Raw genomic sequence first — 19,995 nt, 5'->3', positions numbered from 1 at the left:
ACAAAGGAAAGCAAAGGTTGATCCCACGGTAAGAAAAAAATGTCTCAATTCCTGTGGAGAATATGTTGAAAATTAGCTCAACAATTGTTGTATCTGTTTCAATAAATCTTTCCATGAAATTGTGTTTTATTTCTGTAAACTGCCCCCGAGAAACTTACTTTCTGGACGGCCCTCGTATATTATTCTGCACGTTGTAAGTCGGTTACTAAACATGAATTCTGATGAGAAACTGGAAAGGATAAATTGTAACTTTCATATTGTCTAGTGTTATCAGAGAGATGAATAAAAGTTGTGGGGGGGGGGGGGTGTTACCATACACGAAATTTATGCTTCACTACTTAAAACCGGAAGAAAAGAACAATAAAAGCGAGAGAAGCATGCCCCTTACACCTGAAACAATTTCTGAGCTCAGAAATGGGCTGCAAGTTCGTACACTGTAGCCTACACACTTCCCTGCACTGCAATTCACAATAATAGCCTAATTTCTATTGAAATGGCACACTATGGCAATAGGTCTTTGTACCACTGTTACAAAAAATAATGGTGAATGTAGAGTATCCAACGCCCACTGAACGAATATTTCACTTTTATCACTGCCAATGTTGCGCTATAATCGTATATGCAAGGTAGGCTATAACAAAAACCTAAACTAACCAAACCTAACCTGTCAAAGAAGCAACAATTTATACTAAATGTGTAAAATTGGCCTATGTCTCTATAGTGGGCGGGACATAAGTAACATTGACCAAAATAATACAGTATACATTTCGGAACTGATTTGTCAGTTAAACAATGAAACGAAGTACAAATTAGCGACATGCAGAAGTAGTTACACATGATATTGTTTGCACGCCGTCACTTATTTTATCACACACACTGAATCACTGTTGAGGTGAATAAGTAAGTAAAATTGAGCGTCTAATAATGTGGAAGCGGTTGTGTGGCACACTGAAGTTTGTGAAATCTCCTCAGATCGGAACTGGACAGTGTAGGGCAATGCAGAACCAACAGCGTCCCCAAGCTACACAAAGAACTGAAAGATCAAGAAAGATGCCGCGTCATCATTCGTCCTTGGACCAGGTGGCGAGAATACCCGAAGTTTAACGGAGCTACACGATCCTTGTACAGAAAAATGGGTAGACAAAGACGTGGAGAAAATGTGAACGAAAATGAATAGCCTAGCGTTGGGCGAAATATTTCATTGGCGAGAGCTAATTCGTTGCCGCACATGAACCTGAGTCGTTCAAATGAACTACATTTAAATAGTCCAATATCACCAGTATTACCATCTCAATAAGTAGTGAATAAATTCGTCAACGATGGCGCAACAATGTTCTGGCCGTGATTGAGAGGATAGGAAGATCCTCTCATGTCCGTAACCAGAGAGAGAGAGAGAAGCTTACGGAAAATCTCTCGCTCACGCATTTCCTCCCAGTCCCTTCAAACCAAGAGGGGCATATTTCCTATTAGTCCTCGTTTCAAATCAAGATGGATCCGATGATTCGGGTGCGTGAGAGAGAGAGAAAAGTCCTGCTTACGTTATATACAGTATAATTATCGATGACAATATAACGGCCTTCTCTCATACCACCAGTGGCGTAGCCAGCGAGTGGGCCAGGTGGGCCCAGGTCCACCCTAAAAATTTGCGAATTTTTGCGTTTTTAATAGGGAAAACACTCAACATTAAAATAAACCATGTATCTAGAGTAATAGTTACAATCGATAGAATTAAGAACAGAAGTAAAAAATGCGTTCATTTCTTCGAGTCAAAGTAACTGTATTAGATTGGGCCTAAAAATTTGTCTGGCAGCGATAAAAAGAGAAGCTGTGGAGTCTACTGGATGGTTACATCATCTAGAAAAATTTGACAACTTATTTTATTTGGTATGTTTAGACAGTATTCTTGCTCTTGCAAAGTCATTATGAAAAGCACTTCAGTCTCCAAAAATGGATATTAGTAAATGTTCGTCCCTCATTAAGACAAAGATAGATAGTTTTTCAAAGCTCCGAAACGAAGAAAAACTCGAAGAATTTCATTCCAGTGCTGCATCCGCAGAAAGGACTTTTTCTGCTTTACGACGAATAAAAACTTACACCAGGACAACCATGTCAAACACAAGGCTCTGTAATCTAGCAATTTTATCCATCAAGAGGGAGAAAAGTTGGTATTTGTCGAAGGACTCATCATCAGCGATAGACAGATTCGTTGCTAGGAAATCTCGACAGCTCCAGTTCACCTTATGAAGAGTTTGTATAGATATGCCTTGTATGATTGTTAATCATAATTTTGCATGTTATTAAATAAGGCTTCCCAGAATGAGTTTCAAGAAAGTTGACGGCAGCGGATTTTCAGGAGATGGGTCAGGTACTTTCTAAACACTGCATATCTGGCCCACCCAAAATAATTAGTCTGACTACGCCACTGCATACCACTCTATTACAACCTCATCAATGATTTCACTCGCGATTTACTTCAATGCACAGTGTATGAGTGCTATAAGAAGGGGATGTTGCCCAAACTGGAAATGCTTATAAAAATAATGCAAGAATGAGTATTTATAACCAATCTTCCAGGAGAGAAGGCCGTTATAATTTCCTATACAGAGTGGAAATGAAATAATCCTGTAGATTGAATGGGACGATAGGGTACCGGTACATTTAAATGAATAGAAAACCTGCATTATGTTTTGTGTTAAATGCACAGTTAATTAGAAAATTGAATTGGAAGTTTCACCAGTCTGACATCACCACTAACACACCCCTCTTTCTTCTCATAATAATAATGTCAACGAACTCAGGTCTGTCTGCCTCAGTGGTCTGCCAAATTAACTCTGTGGTAGCGTGTCTGCCTCCAGACTAACCGGTCCGGGTTCGATTCCTGGTGGGGTCAGAAATTTTCATGTAAAATTTCTACCTCGGGGCTAGGAGAGATGGCGGTGCACAACTTCTAATCACTAGATTGTGCACCAATATGCCTGGGTTAAATCCCAAATCTCTCCGCAAAGCATATGAAGAGAAGGCATATGTCACTGTTGATAGTGATTCGTCAGTTGGATGGGGACGTTAAGCCTGGCGGCACCCTTAGTGCCATTCAACAGGAGTAGGCTATGTGCCGGCACCGGGTTTCCCCTTCTCCCTTCCTCATCACTCATTCCAGACACTACACTTACACACACACACTCACCCTAGTACAAAACAGATCTCTCCACAAATACACATCATGTACAGTGTGACCCGGCGAAGTGGTGTACAGCTAGAAAATGGTCCTGCCATCTATCCGCAATATGCGGAACCCGAATCACGCAAGTGAAGTGGGTAGGCATTAGATACACACACTGTCTGGCTCAGTGAACTACCTCCAATTCCCTTTCTGGCTGCAGTGTTGCGAGCTGGTCGCATCAGTCAGTGGCTTCAAATGAGTGGTTTTTTAAATAAATTGACACGAAAACCATCCACTCTATTGAAATATGCCAGCAGATAAATGATTATTTATTGGTTTTCCTATCGATATGCACAACAATCACGATCTTACTCGCAATACTTACTGAATAAAAGGGTGTTGGGAAGAAACATTTTCTGAGAAAACTATAGACTTTCCACCAATATGATATTACACTTTTTTTTATGTCACATAGTACATGAGCTATTCGCTCTGAAAATCTGCAGGGTAATTTCATTTCTGTCCTGTGGACAAGCTGGGATATCCAAAGAACAAGATTGGGTCGTGGAGCTTGGAAAATCCCATTACTACAACAGTTTCCAAATGGTACATGTTTTTACAATACAATTAAGTTCATTCGTAAATTACTTCCCCCCCCCCCCGTTGATATCTTCAGGTTGTTTCAAGAGGTCTCAAAATGGACTGTAAGATCTAAAATGCAGCCTGTTTTGTTTACCTTGTCAGCTCTCCTCATACTCCCATTAGCGGTGATACAATGAAGTTCTTCGAATACTTTGAACTTCCCAGTTTTTTAGAGCAGCTGCTATTGTGCTTCGAATTAAATAGTGTCTGTTATTACGAAAAAGTTCTCCATAATGACAAAAGCCTAGCTATTGGTGTTCAATTATACTCAAACTATCCCTGATAGTTGTACTTCAACAAAGTAATTGATGAGAACCTTGAGCAGACAGACTTTCCTAGCCTAGACGGCATTTCGGAAGGCAGTCGGCTGCTACATGCGCCATAGCATTTCTGGTATGTGACGTCACAAACTTGTACAGTAGAACCAATAAACTTGTACAGTAGAACCAATCAGAATCAGTCTATAACAGGTACTTCCAGAGTTCGTTTGTTCACGTGTCAGCGTTTCAATACATTGAATAAGTAAAACTAACATTTACTGTGTACGTGTAAGATAAATGGAGGAGACTGTAAAAAGACAAGTACTGCACAGACAGGCGCGGAAAATAGTGTTTAAGGTGTATAATTATTTTAAAAACGTTGACGAGCAGAACACTGCTGGCCATCTTGATGCTGACTGCAACATTGCCAACGTGCAAGAAACGACTGCAGAAGCATATAGTGTGCATTGAGAAACGTGCAAAGAATATTGTTAGTGAAGGAAAGAGGGTTTGTTTGGTGTGATGCTTACAGTAATCAACGGCAAAGGTCATTATTGTCTTTTGATAATTTAAATTCTCTACTGCGCTATTTGTATTACACGTGCTCATAAAGTACGGTGTGGCAATGTTGAACGCTGCCTTGCCTCCTCTATGCCTCTCTCGACGCAAACACTAGCAGACTACCACCTTCCAAATTGCTGTCTAGATTAACAGTGTATGATAACAGAGTATCCATTGACATGTTTAACAATATGAAAGACTGAAAACCTGTATAAAGTTGTTGTTTTCTAATGCCAGGCATTTGACCTCTTGCACTCCAATATTTTTCAAAGATATTATCATGGTTAGCCACTGACGCACAGATTTGTTAAATGGAAAGTTGTAGCCGATTTAAGTGAACACCATTCACACACAACCCCCAGAATGTCCGGAGGACCACACCTGTTGTTGGTCGACGCGTCCATTGGACCTAGTTGGGAGATCTTGTTGATCACCAGCTTTCCCTCCTTAAGCCACTGGAGGACGATTTTAGTGCCATAGCAGGTCAGCACTAGGAACAGAAAAGTAGAAAGAGGAGGAAGGAAAGGGAAATGAACCCCTAGGCCTCGAATGCTCTAATGCCGTCGGGGTCGAAGAAAGTAAGAGTTCAGTCAGAGGACTGGATAGGAAAGGGTAAAGAGGGAATTAGGTTTTGAATAGAGGAAAATTATACCAAATTCAGTCATTAACTCATCAAGCTGACCAGTGCTAATTGATGAGTAGCCCCTCCCTTTAGTTCAGCTCGTAAAATTATGCTTACTAACAGCTGCACCACGGGAAGGTAGGGATGGGACGTTGGGTATTTGTCCAGGTTGGTTCCTTAAAGCCTTCTATGGGAACGATTAATGACTCTGCCCCCTGTATTCGACAAATACCGTTTTGCAACCACCTGTTTAAAGTCAATGATCAGGAGGAGGGGGATGTATTAAGGTTACAATTAAAATAAATTGAAACTCTTACAAAATAAACATAATTGTGCAGAAACATTTATTGTGTGTTTTCATTACTGTTACAGATATAATGGCAGTCCATCAGACTGCATAGATAGGAGGGCGAATGTGAAACCTCTAAACTAGTATTCACAGCAAGGATGCATGCTGAACAGAAAACAAGGTCGGTGGCAATTTGTATTACTGGCCTGTTAATAACATTTACACAAGCACAAATGCCCATTACTGCCTACATATTACCACACAGATAAAACATTTTTTTTTAGAATACCCGACAGGTTACATGGTTTCAAAATGTATAATTTAACGAGATCCTTGTTTTATGTTCTTTCTTTGCATACACAATTTTGGTATAAAATTTAAAAACATTTTTTTTTGCATGTTCAATTCCGTGATAACATAATTAAAAGTGTTTATCCATGACCATAACGAAAAACATGCCTTTACTAAATACTTTTGCGTTTGTAAAGTAGGCTTTTATTCAACATTACTTTATTTCACTAGTGAGATAAAGACTTTACCTTACAGTTTGAACTTTATCTCACAGTTCATTAGTATTTTCCTAGTACCCGGGCACACATGTATACTTTTCCATTCAACTATTACTCAAGACGTTAATATATTAGTTACTAGATGTCACTACCTCTACTTCTTTATTACCATTTCTTAAATATACATACACTCAATCTCCTTTTCTTTTCTCTATCTGCTACGTCGTAATTTGTACATTACATCCATATCTAATATGCATCTTTTTAAAATTTTGTAATAATTTACCTTTTGGGATGCGAGGAGACTTGAACCTACGAAGTTGGGTTTATAGGATTTTAAAACAACACGCGTTAGCCTACTGAGCTAAACAGACACGATGATTGATTAAGTTTTAATATTCCTCTTAAGTTTACAGAAGTAAAATGTGAAATTATTTTAATCACACTTCTAAATAATCCCTGAAACTTAAAAAAAAAACGAAAATACACGTTTAAAGTGAAAAAATATATATTAAAATTATATAATTAATTATAATTTGTTATTTATCCAATGCCTTACATACCATTCTTTACTAATCATGGCCTCCTACATCATAACCTACCTAGTACACGTATTGATTCTAAAATCCATGCCATGGTATGTGATTACATGAGGACTTATTTTGAACATATTTTCTTTTATAAAACATAATTTTTCGTTATGGTCATGGATAAAATTACGTATGGTACTTGTGAGCGTGATCTTTATTGCACTTACCTCACAAGTACCATATATAACTATTATATACAGAGGTTACCTTAACTTATGTATAGTTGAATCAGGGATGAGGAAAATTACATTCATGTCTTTAGTCAGCCAATAGTTTGGTGCTAAGTAGAGCACATTACATAAAATGACATACAGTGCACATGATCACGACTGATTGAGGAGAGTGACATTTACCAAACAATGCTAGCATTGTTTTGAAACACGTACAAGTACTTGACTTAGTTTTATCGACACTTTTACGTTTTTAATTGCCATATATGCAAGAAATAATGCCACATTTCACTGCACTGTAACAAAGAAACAATTTATTATTCACAAACTGAATTACAGACGCTGCCACTTTCTTGATAGTGTGACTGTTGATTGAGGGCCATGTAAACCTGAATCTTAAAGATCATAATGCCTTTACAGAGACTTGGTTCACTATTAAAACTACCCAGATTATTTTATAAACTTCATTTTTCAGTTATAGTCTCTTTTGTTAAAGAGGTCCATAATAATTTGCTAGTTTACTCTCTGCTGCCCTACAGCTTTTTATCCCTCTTCTTTAGGTCCAGTCACGATTTCAGATTGTTTTCTCATGAGTTGGTGAGAAAATTAAATGGGTGGGAAGTAAATATGGTTTTAATAAGACCGAGGGAGGTTGAAGGGTTCAAGGCAGAAATTATGTACCCACACTTAGCACGAGGCTGGGATCACATCTTCAGTTTGAGTGTGACAAAAATCAAATTTTCAGTTCTTTAACCAACGTCTTAGTTCTTGAGATGAAAATTTAGTAAGGTGTAACACTCAAGAGGATTTGGTACTCCTCATTTCAAAATACATTGGTGGCCATAATTCTGGAAATTTTTTGTTTTTGTACTGAATTATTATAACATTTGTATTAATTCATAGATTTATACAATTGAAAATGTAATTCGTGACTGAATCGTTAATTATGGGGTTAGTGTAAAGGTATTATATTAAATCCTGAATATTTTAATAATAAATAATCATTATTATGTGGGAAATTATGTTCTTGTCGTTTAAGTTCTAAATATTAATTTCAGATTTAATTATAATTTCCCATTACTTACTGTAATAAAATCTGGTTCATTGTTGAGTTTAAGATTATTGTTAATCATTAGAAGCATTGTTGAGCACTGCTGTGTAGAACTTCCTATCTCTCTTTAGAAGATTTCCTTCGATCTTTCAATGCTAATCCACAAATCTGCCTCACATCTCTTGGACTTACTTTAGGTTTTCTGCCAGTCCTAGGTGTCGTTTTACAAGATTTTGTGCATTTGTACCTCTGCCATACCTTCTGGAACGCCATACACTGTAGCACCATTACCAAGTTTTCCTGTAATTTCCTTGATTGTGTAGCCTTCTTCTCGAATTGTGACTGCCCTAGAAGGTGTCCAGTCTTTTCGTGGAGCCATTGTGATAAAATGATCAATAAAGTTTGTTGTAAAGCAATCAGGTGTTAGCCTAACGAAATCTTAAGTCAGACTAATGATAGAAATACATTAATAATGTCCATAATGTATGCTAACAGTGCTTCTACTGATCAACAATAATCTTAAAATCAACAATGGACCAGTTTTTATTACAGTAAATAATGGGAAATTATAATGAAATATGAAACTAATATTTGGAACTTAAACAACAGGAACATAATTTCCCACATAGTAATGATTATTTATTGTTAAAATATTCAGAATTAATATTATCATAACCCCATAATTAACGAATCAGTCACGAATAATATTTTCAATTGTTTAAATCTGTGAAGCAATGCAGATGTTATAATAATCAGGTACAAAACCAAAAAGTTTCCAGAATTATGGCCACCAGTGTACATATTTATATAACTTTGTTCATACGGAAAACTACACTCGCTTGCAGTCTGAACAGCATTTTATATGATATTTTATTATTGCTACTACTACCACTAACAGTAGGAAATACTACTACCAGCATCATCAGTGCTATTGAAACCATCTTAATAACTAATAATAATAATAATAAAAACCATACCAGTAATAATAATAATAATAATAATAATAATAATAATAATACAGTGAAACCTCTCATTTATGGACATCAAAGAAACGTAACAATCTGTCAGCATCTAGGAGGTGTCCTTTATTGAGAGGGAGGCTCCCCAATCTAACAGTAAATTTATAATATGCATTATGTATTCCCTCACGCTTTAAATGAAATGTATTACTGTAGTTTAATTTTAAATATAGTATACTACGGTACATTCTTTGCAACTTTGAACTACAGTAGATAAGACTGAAAAAAGAAAATACAGTACTGTACCATGCAATTTTATTTTAAGTCTGCAGTTATGCAGTATTGTGATTTACAGTTTTCAACTTAACCTTTACGTTAAGGTGCCATGTCTCTCGAAACAGAACTGATTGAAGTGAAGAGAATAATCCTACAAACCCCATCATGTGTCGAATACATTTTCACGATCGCGGAAACCTTGGACCCATCAGACAGGTTAAATTTAATGACTTTGTTTATCCACCTGCTTTCAGCTAACAAGGGATAGCCGGCTGGGCTAGTGGTAGCCTACAAGACCCTTACTGTCTTTTTTCATGTTAAGAAATTTCTGTACTAAATTTTCCAGTTTCTTAACACGTTAGGTCTTGAAATCCAAGTTCTGTCCGCAGTCAAGAGGTAACGCAAGATTTAGGACTATGAAACAGCTGTCCGTGTCTGTGTCTGAGAGTGTCCATAAACGAGAGTTAAATTTATCATTATTTCTATATTATTTCAGTTGGAACATAAAAATCTGTCCATATATGAGGAGTGTCCGTATCTTGGGGGTGTCCGTAAAGAGAGGTTTCACTGTAATAATAATAAAACAATACCGGTAATAATAATTCTTATAATCTCTGAATTAAACCAAATAATTAATCTAAGCTATACTTATTAATGTTGGAGAGTGAAGAGGAGAGTTGTCAGCTGCCATGGGAGAATTTCTTGCAAGGTCACCTCTGAATTGATCATTCTTCTTGGTCTTTAAATGATTTTTGCACAAATGTTGTCAATTCCATTCCAGTAAACATTAACATTGCGCAGAAACTGTTCAAATTCGAGATAATATATTATACCGATCATAGTTGACACCAAATGTGGAATTGTATCATAATGTAAACAAATTTTCGCCTTTATAGGTAAAAAAAATCACTGTTCTTATTATCCATGTTTAGTAGAGTAGCCTAGTCCTATGAAATTTTTTGAAGCATAATTAATCATCATAACATATGCTTTCTGTTTTTTGGGCTGGAAATTCATAATGAGTGCCACATATGACAAAATGATTGTTTCTGAATCACAATTTAGCGCAAATACGGTTTATGGTGTTGTTTCTGATCACAATTTAGCGCAAATACGGTTTATGGTGTTGTTTCTGATCACAATTTAGCGCAAATACGGTTTATGGTGTTGTTTCTTATCACAATTTAGCGCAAATACGGTTTATGGTGTTGTTTTTGATCACAATTTAGCGCAAATACGGTTTATGGTGTTGTTTCTGATCACAATTTAGCGCAAATACGGTTTATGGTGTTTCTTATCACAATTTAGCGCAAATACGGTTTATGGTGTTTCTTATCACAATTTAGCGCAAATACGGTTTATGGTGTTGTTTCTGATCACAATTTAGCGCAAATACGGTTTATGGTGTTTCTTATCACAATTTAGCGCAAATACGGTTTATGGTGTTGTTTCTGATCACAATTTAGCGCAAATACGGTTTATGGTGTTGTTTCTGATCACAATTTAGCGCAAATACGGTTTATGGTGTTGTTTCTTATCACAATTTAGCGCAAATACGGTTTATGGTGTTGTTTCTGATCACAATTTAGCGCAAATACGGTTTATGGTGTTGTTTCTGATCACAATTTAGCGCAAATACGCAAACTGTTGCATTGTTTAGTCGAATTTGTTCATATAACAACTTGTAATTGGCAAAAATCATCTTATTTTAAGAAAAAGAAATATACTGAAAACTGTAAAACTTAGGAAAATTCACAATTGTAAACATTCTCCTCTCCTCGTACTGAAAAGAATATAAGAATATTAGGCTGATTTCACATCCACATTTTTGTTACTTACGATTTCCGTTCTTGATGAGGTGGCAACCACTGGATGTCGTTTTTGCTCCATTTTTATTGTTATCTGCAGGATATGTTTCTACAAACAGTCGAGCCTTGTTCTGGAAGGTTTTTTTTGCTAATACGACACTTTTCAATAATACCGGTTTCATGTTTAATATTTCTAATGCTTGCCTTGACCTTACGTGTGTACATCAGTTGAGTTCAGTATTTACATTTGCATCATTCTCTTTAGACCATTGTGCACTTAATAATTTACAGTGTACATATCTATATGTGCGCGGTAAAAACGGCATAAGTCACAAATTGGTTTTCAGTTATGATTGTCATGTGAATACAAAAAAAGTAATTTTTCGGATGGTAAAAAGGGTATATCGGCGACCCAGTTCGAAAAGGAAACAACTCAAAATTTGTTGTTGTTTTCTAATGCCAGGCGTTTGACAATAAAGTCATTTGACCTCTTGCACTCCAATATTTTTCAAAGATATTATCATGGCCAGCCACTGAAGCACAGATTTTGAGGTGTCCCGAATCCATTTCTTGGTTTGAGTTGCATAATGGGCAGTTAGGGAACTGATACATTCCAATTCTATGCAGATCTCCCAGCTAGGTCCAATGGACCCATCGACCAACAGGAGGTGTGGTCCTCCAGACATTCTGGGGGTTGTGTGTGAATGAAGTAGCCACCAAAACGTAAAAATATGGTGTTCACTTAAATCGGCTACAACTTGCCATTTTCACTCCAATATGAAATGAGTACCATTAAGGTAAAATTATCCGGAGGTAAAATAGTCCCCCAATCGGATCTCCAGGCGGGGACTACTTTAATGGTACAGAATCAACTAAACATCTTACAATGGAATGCTGGCGGTATAACAACTCAAAATTTAAAGTTTTGAAAAACCTTAATTTTAAAGCTTTATATTGCTGTGAAAAGTCCAATTAACACAAACTAATTTTAAACTTACAGTATATATAAAACATCACTAACAGAATTTGGAGTAATTTCAACCATCCTTTGATTTTTCACAGCAACTTAAAGCTTTAAAATTCAGGTTTTTCAAAACTTTAAATTTTGAGTTGTTTTCCTTTTAAACTATGCCATCAACATGTCTATCCTATTCAATAATGATGTACAGCATCAGATTTTCAGTTCTTCATAATGATATTGTTCCTCATTTCAAATTTTGCTTTTCCTCTACTCAGAACTTGCAATTTATGACTTATGCCCTTTTTACCTCGCACAATAGGTATATTTCTAGCTTTTTTTCTGCGCAGGCAAGTGGAAAACAACACAGATAATTTACAGTAGGTGATATTTATGGTGGTCTGAAATTTAACCTGTGATATTCTAACGCATGTCTATATCCTATTAGATCAGTGGTTGTCAGCACTCACTGAAATGGGCAACGAGCAAGAAGTATATTGCAATATGCACAGTAGTGCAGAAGGGAGGGGGAGGAAGCGTACCCACCAGCAGCCACGAATGCATGCCAGTGCAATGCCTTATCCGTGGGTGCACTGTGCTGATGACCGCTGTATTAGATAAACATATGGGTGTTGAATGTCATGAGGTGTATTGAATCATCTTTTTACCAGCTGGTTTTCCAACATTTAACTCGCAGAGATCTGTATCCTATAAAATTATAACATGTTTCACCTGTATCCAGTTATTCCTGTGTACTTGTAATACACGTTTTGTAGGAGACTGTTGCAATCATCATGGTTGATCTTTAGGACCACGTCAAAAAGTCTGGTGGTAGTGGTGGTGGTGTTGCCACCTCTTGGGTTCAGGCTGTGAAATGGCATTTCCTCCATTTCTGATGTAACAGTTATCCCGCTGTGACTCGGGCCCCATTGCCTCGTTTGTTTAAACAGGTTGTACCACGTGAAGGTGAGGCTGAGAGTTGGGTAGGAGAGGCTATGTAAGACGCTTCACTACCCCTTACAACCCAAGTGACATTTACTATGAGGGGGCGTTCATTAAGTTTTATTCTACTGCAGAAAATTTCCAGTTTATCTTCTCTCCCTTGTGTTCAAATTCAAATTTATTTACAATTTACATTTGAAATGAATACATATACAAATATACAAGACAAATATTTTCCTAAGAACCTTATTCTCAAACAGAGATTAAGAGTGTTTGAGAATAAGGTTCTTTGGAAAATATTTGGGGCTAAGAAGGATGAAGTTACAGGAGAATGGAGTAAGTTACACAACACAGAACTGCACCCATTGTATTCTTCACCTGACATAATTAGGAACATAAAATGCAGACGTTTGAGATGGGCAGGACATGTAGCACATATGGGCGAATCCAGAAATGTTGTTGTATTCTAATGCTAGGTATTTGACAATAAAGTCATTTGACCTCTTGCACTCCAATATTTTTCATAGATATTGTCATGGTTAGCCACTGACGCACAGATTTTGAGATGTTTTGAATCCATTTCTTGATTTGAGTGTATATAGAGTGTTAGTTGGGAGGCCGGAGGGAAAAAGACTTTTGGGGAGGCCGAGACGTAGATGGGAAGATAATATTAAAATGGATTTGAGGGAGGTGGGATATGATGGTAGAGACTGGATTAATCTTGCTCAGGATAGGGACCAATGGCGGGCTTATGTGAGGGCAACAATGAACCTCCGGGTTCCTTAAAAGCCAGTAAATAAGTAAGTAATGAATACATATGAATAGATACCCGAAATGAGCATATGCTCGTGCTCGGGTACAGTCCAGTACATACATACATACAAATGGCTTTTAAGGAACCCGAAGGTTCATTGCCGCCCTCACATAAGCCCGCCAGCGGTCCCTATTCTGTGCAAGATTAATCCATTCTCTATCATCATACCCCACCTCCCTCAAATCCATTTTAATATTATCCTCCCATCTACGTCTCGGCCTCCCTAAAGGTCTTTTTCCCTCCGGTCTCCCAACTAACACTCTATATGCATTTCTGGATTCGCCCATACGTGCTACATGCCCTGCCCATCTCAAACGTCTGGATTTAATGTTCCTAATTATGTCAGGTGAAGAATACAATGCGTGCAGTTCTGTGTTGTGTAACTTTCTCCATTCTCCTGTAACTTCATCCCGCTTAGCCCCAAATATTTTCCTAAGCACCTTATTCTCAAACACCTTTAACCTATGTTAAATAGAAATAATAGTGACAATAATAATAATAATAATAATAATAATAATAATAATAATAATAATAGTGATAAAACAAAAATATTTACAATAATAAAATAAATACTAAGACGGATAAAATAAAATATAAAACCACTAGCAAGAGTTAACACAACTTAAATAAGCATATGTTAAAAATTAATCAATATAAATTTCAGAGGGTTTCTAGTTTTGTATATCTGGGCTCCTTAATCAATGACACTAATGATATTAGTGAAGAAATTGATAGAAGAATTCAAAATGCCAATAAAGCATATTTTGGATTATTGAGGCACTTTAAGTCAAGACTTCTTACAAGGGAAACAAAATGCAATATTTATAATGTTTTGGTAAAACCTGTATTAACATATGGCAGTGAAACGTGGACCCTCTCAAAGACTCGTATGTCAAGATTGAGATCCTTTGAAACTAAAATTCTAAGGAAGATATATGGCCCAATATGTGATAATGGAGAATGGCGAATAAGATACAACTTTGAACTTTACCAACTATATAAGTCCCCTGATGTGGTTACAGTTATTAAAATAGCAAGATTAAGATGGGCAGGACATGTGCAAAGGATGGCAGATCATGAGATACCCAAGAAAGTTATGGGGAATAAATTTAAAGGAAAAAGGAGTGTAGGACGACCAAGACTGCGATGGATGGATGGAGTGTTAAGAGGATCTAAAGAAAGTGGGAATTAAAGGATGGTGGTTGGTTGCCAGGGACAGAGATGCATGGAAGAGAGTTCTAAGGGAGGCCGAGGCTCAAATTGGGCTGTAGCGTCGATGATGATGATGATGATGATGATGATGATGAAATAAGCATATAATAACCAGAAAAAATGACGAACTCGAAAATCAACAGAAAAGTTCGTTGTATTGCACCACGACAGCAACCACCGTATTGACATTGTGTTGTGCATTAATGGTAGTAGTGGGGAGCTGAAAGTCTACGTAACTGCCGTTCTCTTCGAATCTTCTCGTAAAATCATGGGAAGTTAATGCTGCAAAAACAAAATGTCTACGAGTCAAACTGTTCATTATTACCAGGACAGAGATGTTTCAGTTTGTAATTGAAGAGGTAGATTCTAAACTGACCTAAGTCCAAATGACAAGTTATGAGAAAAATGACAAAATTAATAAAATAAATTTGACGCTCTTAGTTTCTGCATATTTTTTTCAAACTCATTTAAGTCAAGACTTAGGAGAATCTGTTAAATAAACTTACACAGTTATATTCATATTCATATTTATTGTCATCAAACGGCTTTCAGGTAGTGGTTTTCCCTCACATTTCTGCATACGGTCCACCACTACCTTGCTTACATTCCATCATATATCCTTCATATTTCACTTGTTATCTATGTCTCCCCAAATCTTCCAATTATCTAAAGTTTAACTCTGCTTCTGTCTGTTTCTTCCTCCATCCTTTCTGATGTACCATATTTACAACTCTTAACTTTCTTTATCTTCCCACAGTATAATTCCCGAGTGCTATACAATACTGACCACCTTACTCTTATATACAAACATTCTCGTCTACATCTACTCCTCCATCTCTACTACTATCATTGTCATCTTTCATTACTGTTATCCCTACTTTTATGTTAATCGTTAAAACCTGTTTATCTCTGACTAGTATTCACTAATATTTCTACTATCTCATCTACTTTATCTTATTATATTATTTGTCTCCATTATTATTGCAATGTTCTAATGATTGTGATACCTCCTTGCTATTTCTTGTTCGATTCATTTATCACTTTTTTACTTTATTGGATAACTTTTACGGTTCACTCTCACTACTTGGACTCACTTTCTACCTCCTCACTTTACATAATTTTCCCTCTCAATTACTTCAAATCCTACCTACTATTTACATATTATCTCCTACTCTTACTAGTCACACTACCTTGTTGCTTTTCTTCTCTCTAATTTATTCTATTCATCTTCTATTAACACTTCATTACTTGATGAAAGAGTAATGGAACGGAGAAAAATTCTTTCCGGCGCCGGGATTTGAACCCGGGTTTTCAGCTCTACGTGCTGACGCTTTATCCACTAAGTCACACCGGATTCCACCCCGGCGTCGGAAGAATCGTCTCAGTTTTAAGTTCCAAATCTTGGGTTCCCTCTAGTGGCCGCCCTCTGCACTACGTCATAGATATCTATGAACCTAGGACCGAAGTCCACTTATGTGCTGAGGTGCACTCGTAATGAGTGACTAGTTGGCCGGGATCCGACGGAATAAGTGCCGTCTTAAATCACGAAGTGATTTACGCATATCATATACATTATTATAATGTACTGAAGTACATATGATATTTCCATGCAGATATTCTGCGCCATCATACGATGAAAGAGTAATGGAACGGAGAAAAATTCTTTTTGGCGCCGGGATTTGAACCCGGGTTTTCAGCTCTACGTGCTGACGCTTTATCCACTAAGCCACACCGGATTCCACCCCGGCGTCGGAAGAATCGTCTCAGTTTTAAGTTCCAACTCTTGGGTTCCCTCTAGTGGAAAGAATTTTTCTCCATTCCATTACTCTTTCATCGTATGATGACGCAGAATATCTGCATGGAAATATCATATGTACTTCGGTACATTATAATAATATATACTTCATTACTTGTTCCTCTATATTATTCACAGTTGCACTAATTGATTTAATACTCCCATTTTTGACCGCATCTAATTCCTCAGACTAAGTCAGATCTCTCCTCTAGTTCACTTGTTACACTTCACGCGTCTTAGTTTACACTTCCTTGTTTCTTTAACTAACACATAACTCACTGAATTTTTATACAAGTTTCATCTAGTTTTTCGCACATCTTTTTTAGTTCCCTCTCAAAATCACCCACGATTGCTGGACACACAGTTATATATAAGCTTGAAATTATAAATTAAAACGTGAATAAAGCAAGTTAAAATCTAAAAATAAAGAACTTAGGACATTTTGGAATCCACCTCTTCAATTGTGTTGGTTATCCTGCACGAAGTGATGTCTAAAGCATTGAATGCTGATCGGAAACAGGAAAAAATTAAGACTTGCTTAGAGATAGTCCAGTGCTTCCAGACAAAGAGTGTTTAGTTAACATTGGTGATGTAAAAGATGGGAAGAAAGTTGACATTTATGAGCAGGGTTACACCAGCACTTGACTATAGAAATAATGTCAACAACATACACATAGGACGAAGTGCTGATGACCACTGATTTAAATGATCTTTATATTGTGTTGAGTGCAATAACATTTAGGCATTCTTAAGTTGTTCCATTTAGCTATATTGGATGACTATGTAACTGGAGAGCCTTTGTGTAGGATGAAGGTGGTAAAGGATGAATATTTTGAATATTGAGAGTACATCATTTGACCAATGTAGTGAGAGTTTTTTGGGCACTTAACGCAGAATACGAGATTGTCGCTTGCTTTTTGTCTAAAAGCAAAAGATCAAGTCCTTAGTCCAAGTCTCTCAACATGACGATTGTCTCTCTAGAGCTACTGGAATCTGATACTGTGGTAGGAAGTAGTTGAGATTTCGTGCCGTTTTAGAGCGGTACATAGGGTGTCGTGAATGATGCATAAATTTTCGGTTTACCTTTTACTTCCGCCTCGGTTGAGAAATTCTTGTAGCCAGGTCCATGAAACTAATGAAGAGAGAAAGGTGGGAGGGGAGAAGAGCAGGTTCATGACAATCTGACTGTGTGGGGCAGTGACCGCAAAAATATTAACAACTACAAATGCACACGCCCCTACAATTCACTTCACAAACACAGCCTTGTGATGACACACGATGGCAGTAGGTACTGATGCTGCTGTTACACAAAGTGCCAACAATTTAAAATACACACAATTGTACCTACTGTTACAACGATTTCACCATTCTGATAATCCTACTTGTCTGTGGTGTAATAATCATGATGAAGATCTGGAACACATTCTTCTATACTGTCCATCCATAAACCACAAAAGTAAATTAAAATCATCAGTACCAGTTGCAGAAGACACAGCCCTGCAGTATATATTGACTACACCCCAACTCTGGCTACTAGCAACAAGCATCTATAATGAACACCGATCAAAATACCCCTCATTTCTCGTGAAAAACAACAACTGAATAGACTACAGTGAACTATAGTGGACTTTATGTTGTCAGCAAACAGCTGGATACATTAAGAAGATTGATTGATTGAAATACAGTATACATTTCGGCACTGATTTGCAGTGGCGTAGCGTCAATGTAAGCTAAAAAGCTCAGCTTCCCCAGTTAATAATAATTTCATAACGAACCTGCAGTTTATGAACAAAATTATTTATTAATTTTAATACAATATTTTTATTTACGCGTTAAATATTGTGATGCGGCAGCTCAGGATGATTTGTGATGCAGCAGTAAACATGAAGCCTGCACACATCAGCTTCCAATCGCCTCATTTTTCTGTGTAATCCACCCCGCAGATTTTCCATCTCTTTCTAACAAACTACCCTGGTTGCAAGGCTCGCAAGAAGCTAGCTTTAACATGGAAAATAATTTAGTTTCCGAGTTATCCCTTTCGTGAGTTGTGTTTAGTTGAAGCATTAGTGTGCATTGTGGCTGATATAATAAATAATGAGTGAAATAACTGTTGGTGACACTAATTTACTTGAATTTTTAGGACAATTCCATTATCAAGACTGACTTATGAACAAAAGTGTGATTTAAAAAACAAACGACCGACTCCCTTGCTGTCAGTGAAGGACACAACCAAGACAGACGCATACTTACGTAGTTACTAACTGTATTTATTGACCGTTAATATTGTGATTTCTCTAAATATGACAAAGAGTGAGCTAGTGTTAAATTATACGTATATGTGTCTATTTGTTAGAGATATGTGTAAACCATGAAATCGTAATTTACTACGTACCATTTGAGGTGATGTCTTATTGGTGTTACTTAAGAGGTTCCAACCAATCTTGAGACTGCTGACTTGACATTGGCTACTATTTATAAAAAAAATACTTTAAGACTATATTTTTCCAATACGTTATTTCATATGTACGTGGAAGACAATTTGAGTTAGCTTCCCTTGCTCAAAATTTCATGCTACGCCACTGCTGATTTGTTAATTAATAAAACTGAATACAAATTGTATGAAAACACTAAATCTAAATTACCTACATACCGTAAAAGATCCTTCAGAAGGGCAAGACCGCGTATACAACGTGGCCAAGTCACACGTAGGCAGAAGTATGCAGCAACACAACACAAAGACGCTGTTAACTCTCACTTATTCGGTCGCACAGATAAATATACAAGATAAATAAAATCGAGTGTCTTATTATCCGGAACAGCACCAGTAGTACAGCTAATAGAATGTTCGTGAAATCTCCTCAAATGCGATCTAGACCGTGCAGAATCAAAACAAGTATTACATGTCGTTGCGCAACTGCAAGAAGTAGCGTCACTAGCGTCATCATGTGACCCTGAACGAGATGGCGAGAAGATTCGAAGTTTAACGAGCCAATACGATTATTGCACAAGATGTGGAGGCAAGAAATGGGGGAAATGAGAAGAGTTGCCAACTTCGACATAATCATGCTAATCTACCATAATCTGGCATCTAGCATTATTACTTTGACATTTTGTCTAATTCTAGTACAATAGAAAATGTGACCGTCTTCCAGAAAACAGCAGTGGAAGAGTGGAAGATGTCAGAATGCTGCAAATCCTAGATCAGTGGTGAAAGCTGGTTGAGTGGTTAGCCTCTCTGCCCTCCCCTGCGGCAATCCGGGTTCGATTCCCGTCTAAGTCACGAAGGAATTTGTGGTGGGCAAAGTGGGCGCGACGGGTTTTTCTCGGGGTTCTCCCGTTTACCCTCACCACCACCATTCCACCATACTTCACAACCA

The 19,995-nt window shown here is 37.1% G+C and overlaps 1 protein-coding gene across 5 annotated transcripts in view; it reads left to right on the top strand.

Moving 5' to 3' along the window:
- The window catches only part of LOC138714626 (uncharacterized), a 79,597-nt gene that overhangs the window by 51,449 nt on the left and 8,153 nt on the right, over positions 1 to 19,995 (top strand). For 3 of the 5 annotated variants that reach the window (XM_069846661.1, XM_069846679.1, XM_069846688.1), the window contains one exon: positions 5,618 to 5,847. In XM_069846661.1, coding sequence (XP_069702762.1) covers positions 5,618 to 5,678 — 61 coding nt within the window. In that variant the 3' untranslated portion in view covers positions 5,679 to 5,847. Of the gene's footprint in view, positions 1 to 5,617; positions 5,848 to 19,995 lie in introns of those variants that run through there. The other 2 variants (XR_011336054.1, XM_069846669.1) reach the window with 1 other exon arrangement.

This window comes from Periplaneta americana, chromosome 2, assembly GCF_040183065.1.
Source record: "Periplaneta americana isolate PAMFEO1 chromosome 2, P.americana_PAMFEO1_priV1, whole genome shotgun sequence".
NCBI classification, from domain to species: Eukaryota; Metazoa; Arthropoda; class Insecta; order Blattodea; family Blattidae; genus Periplaneta; species Periplaneta americana.
This window is presented reverse-complemented; position numbering and strand designations above follow the sequence as displayed.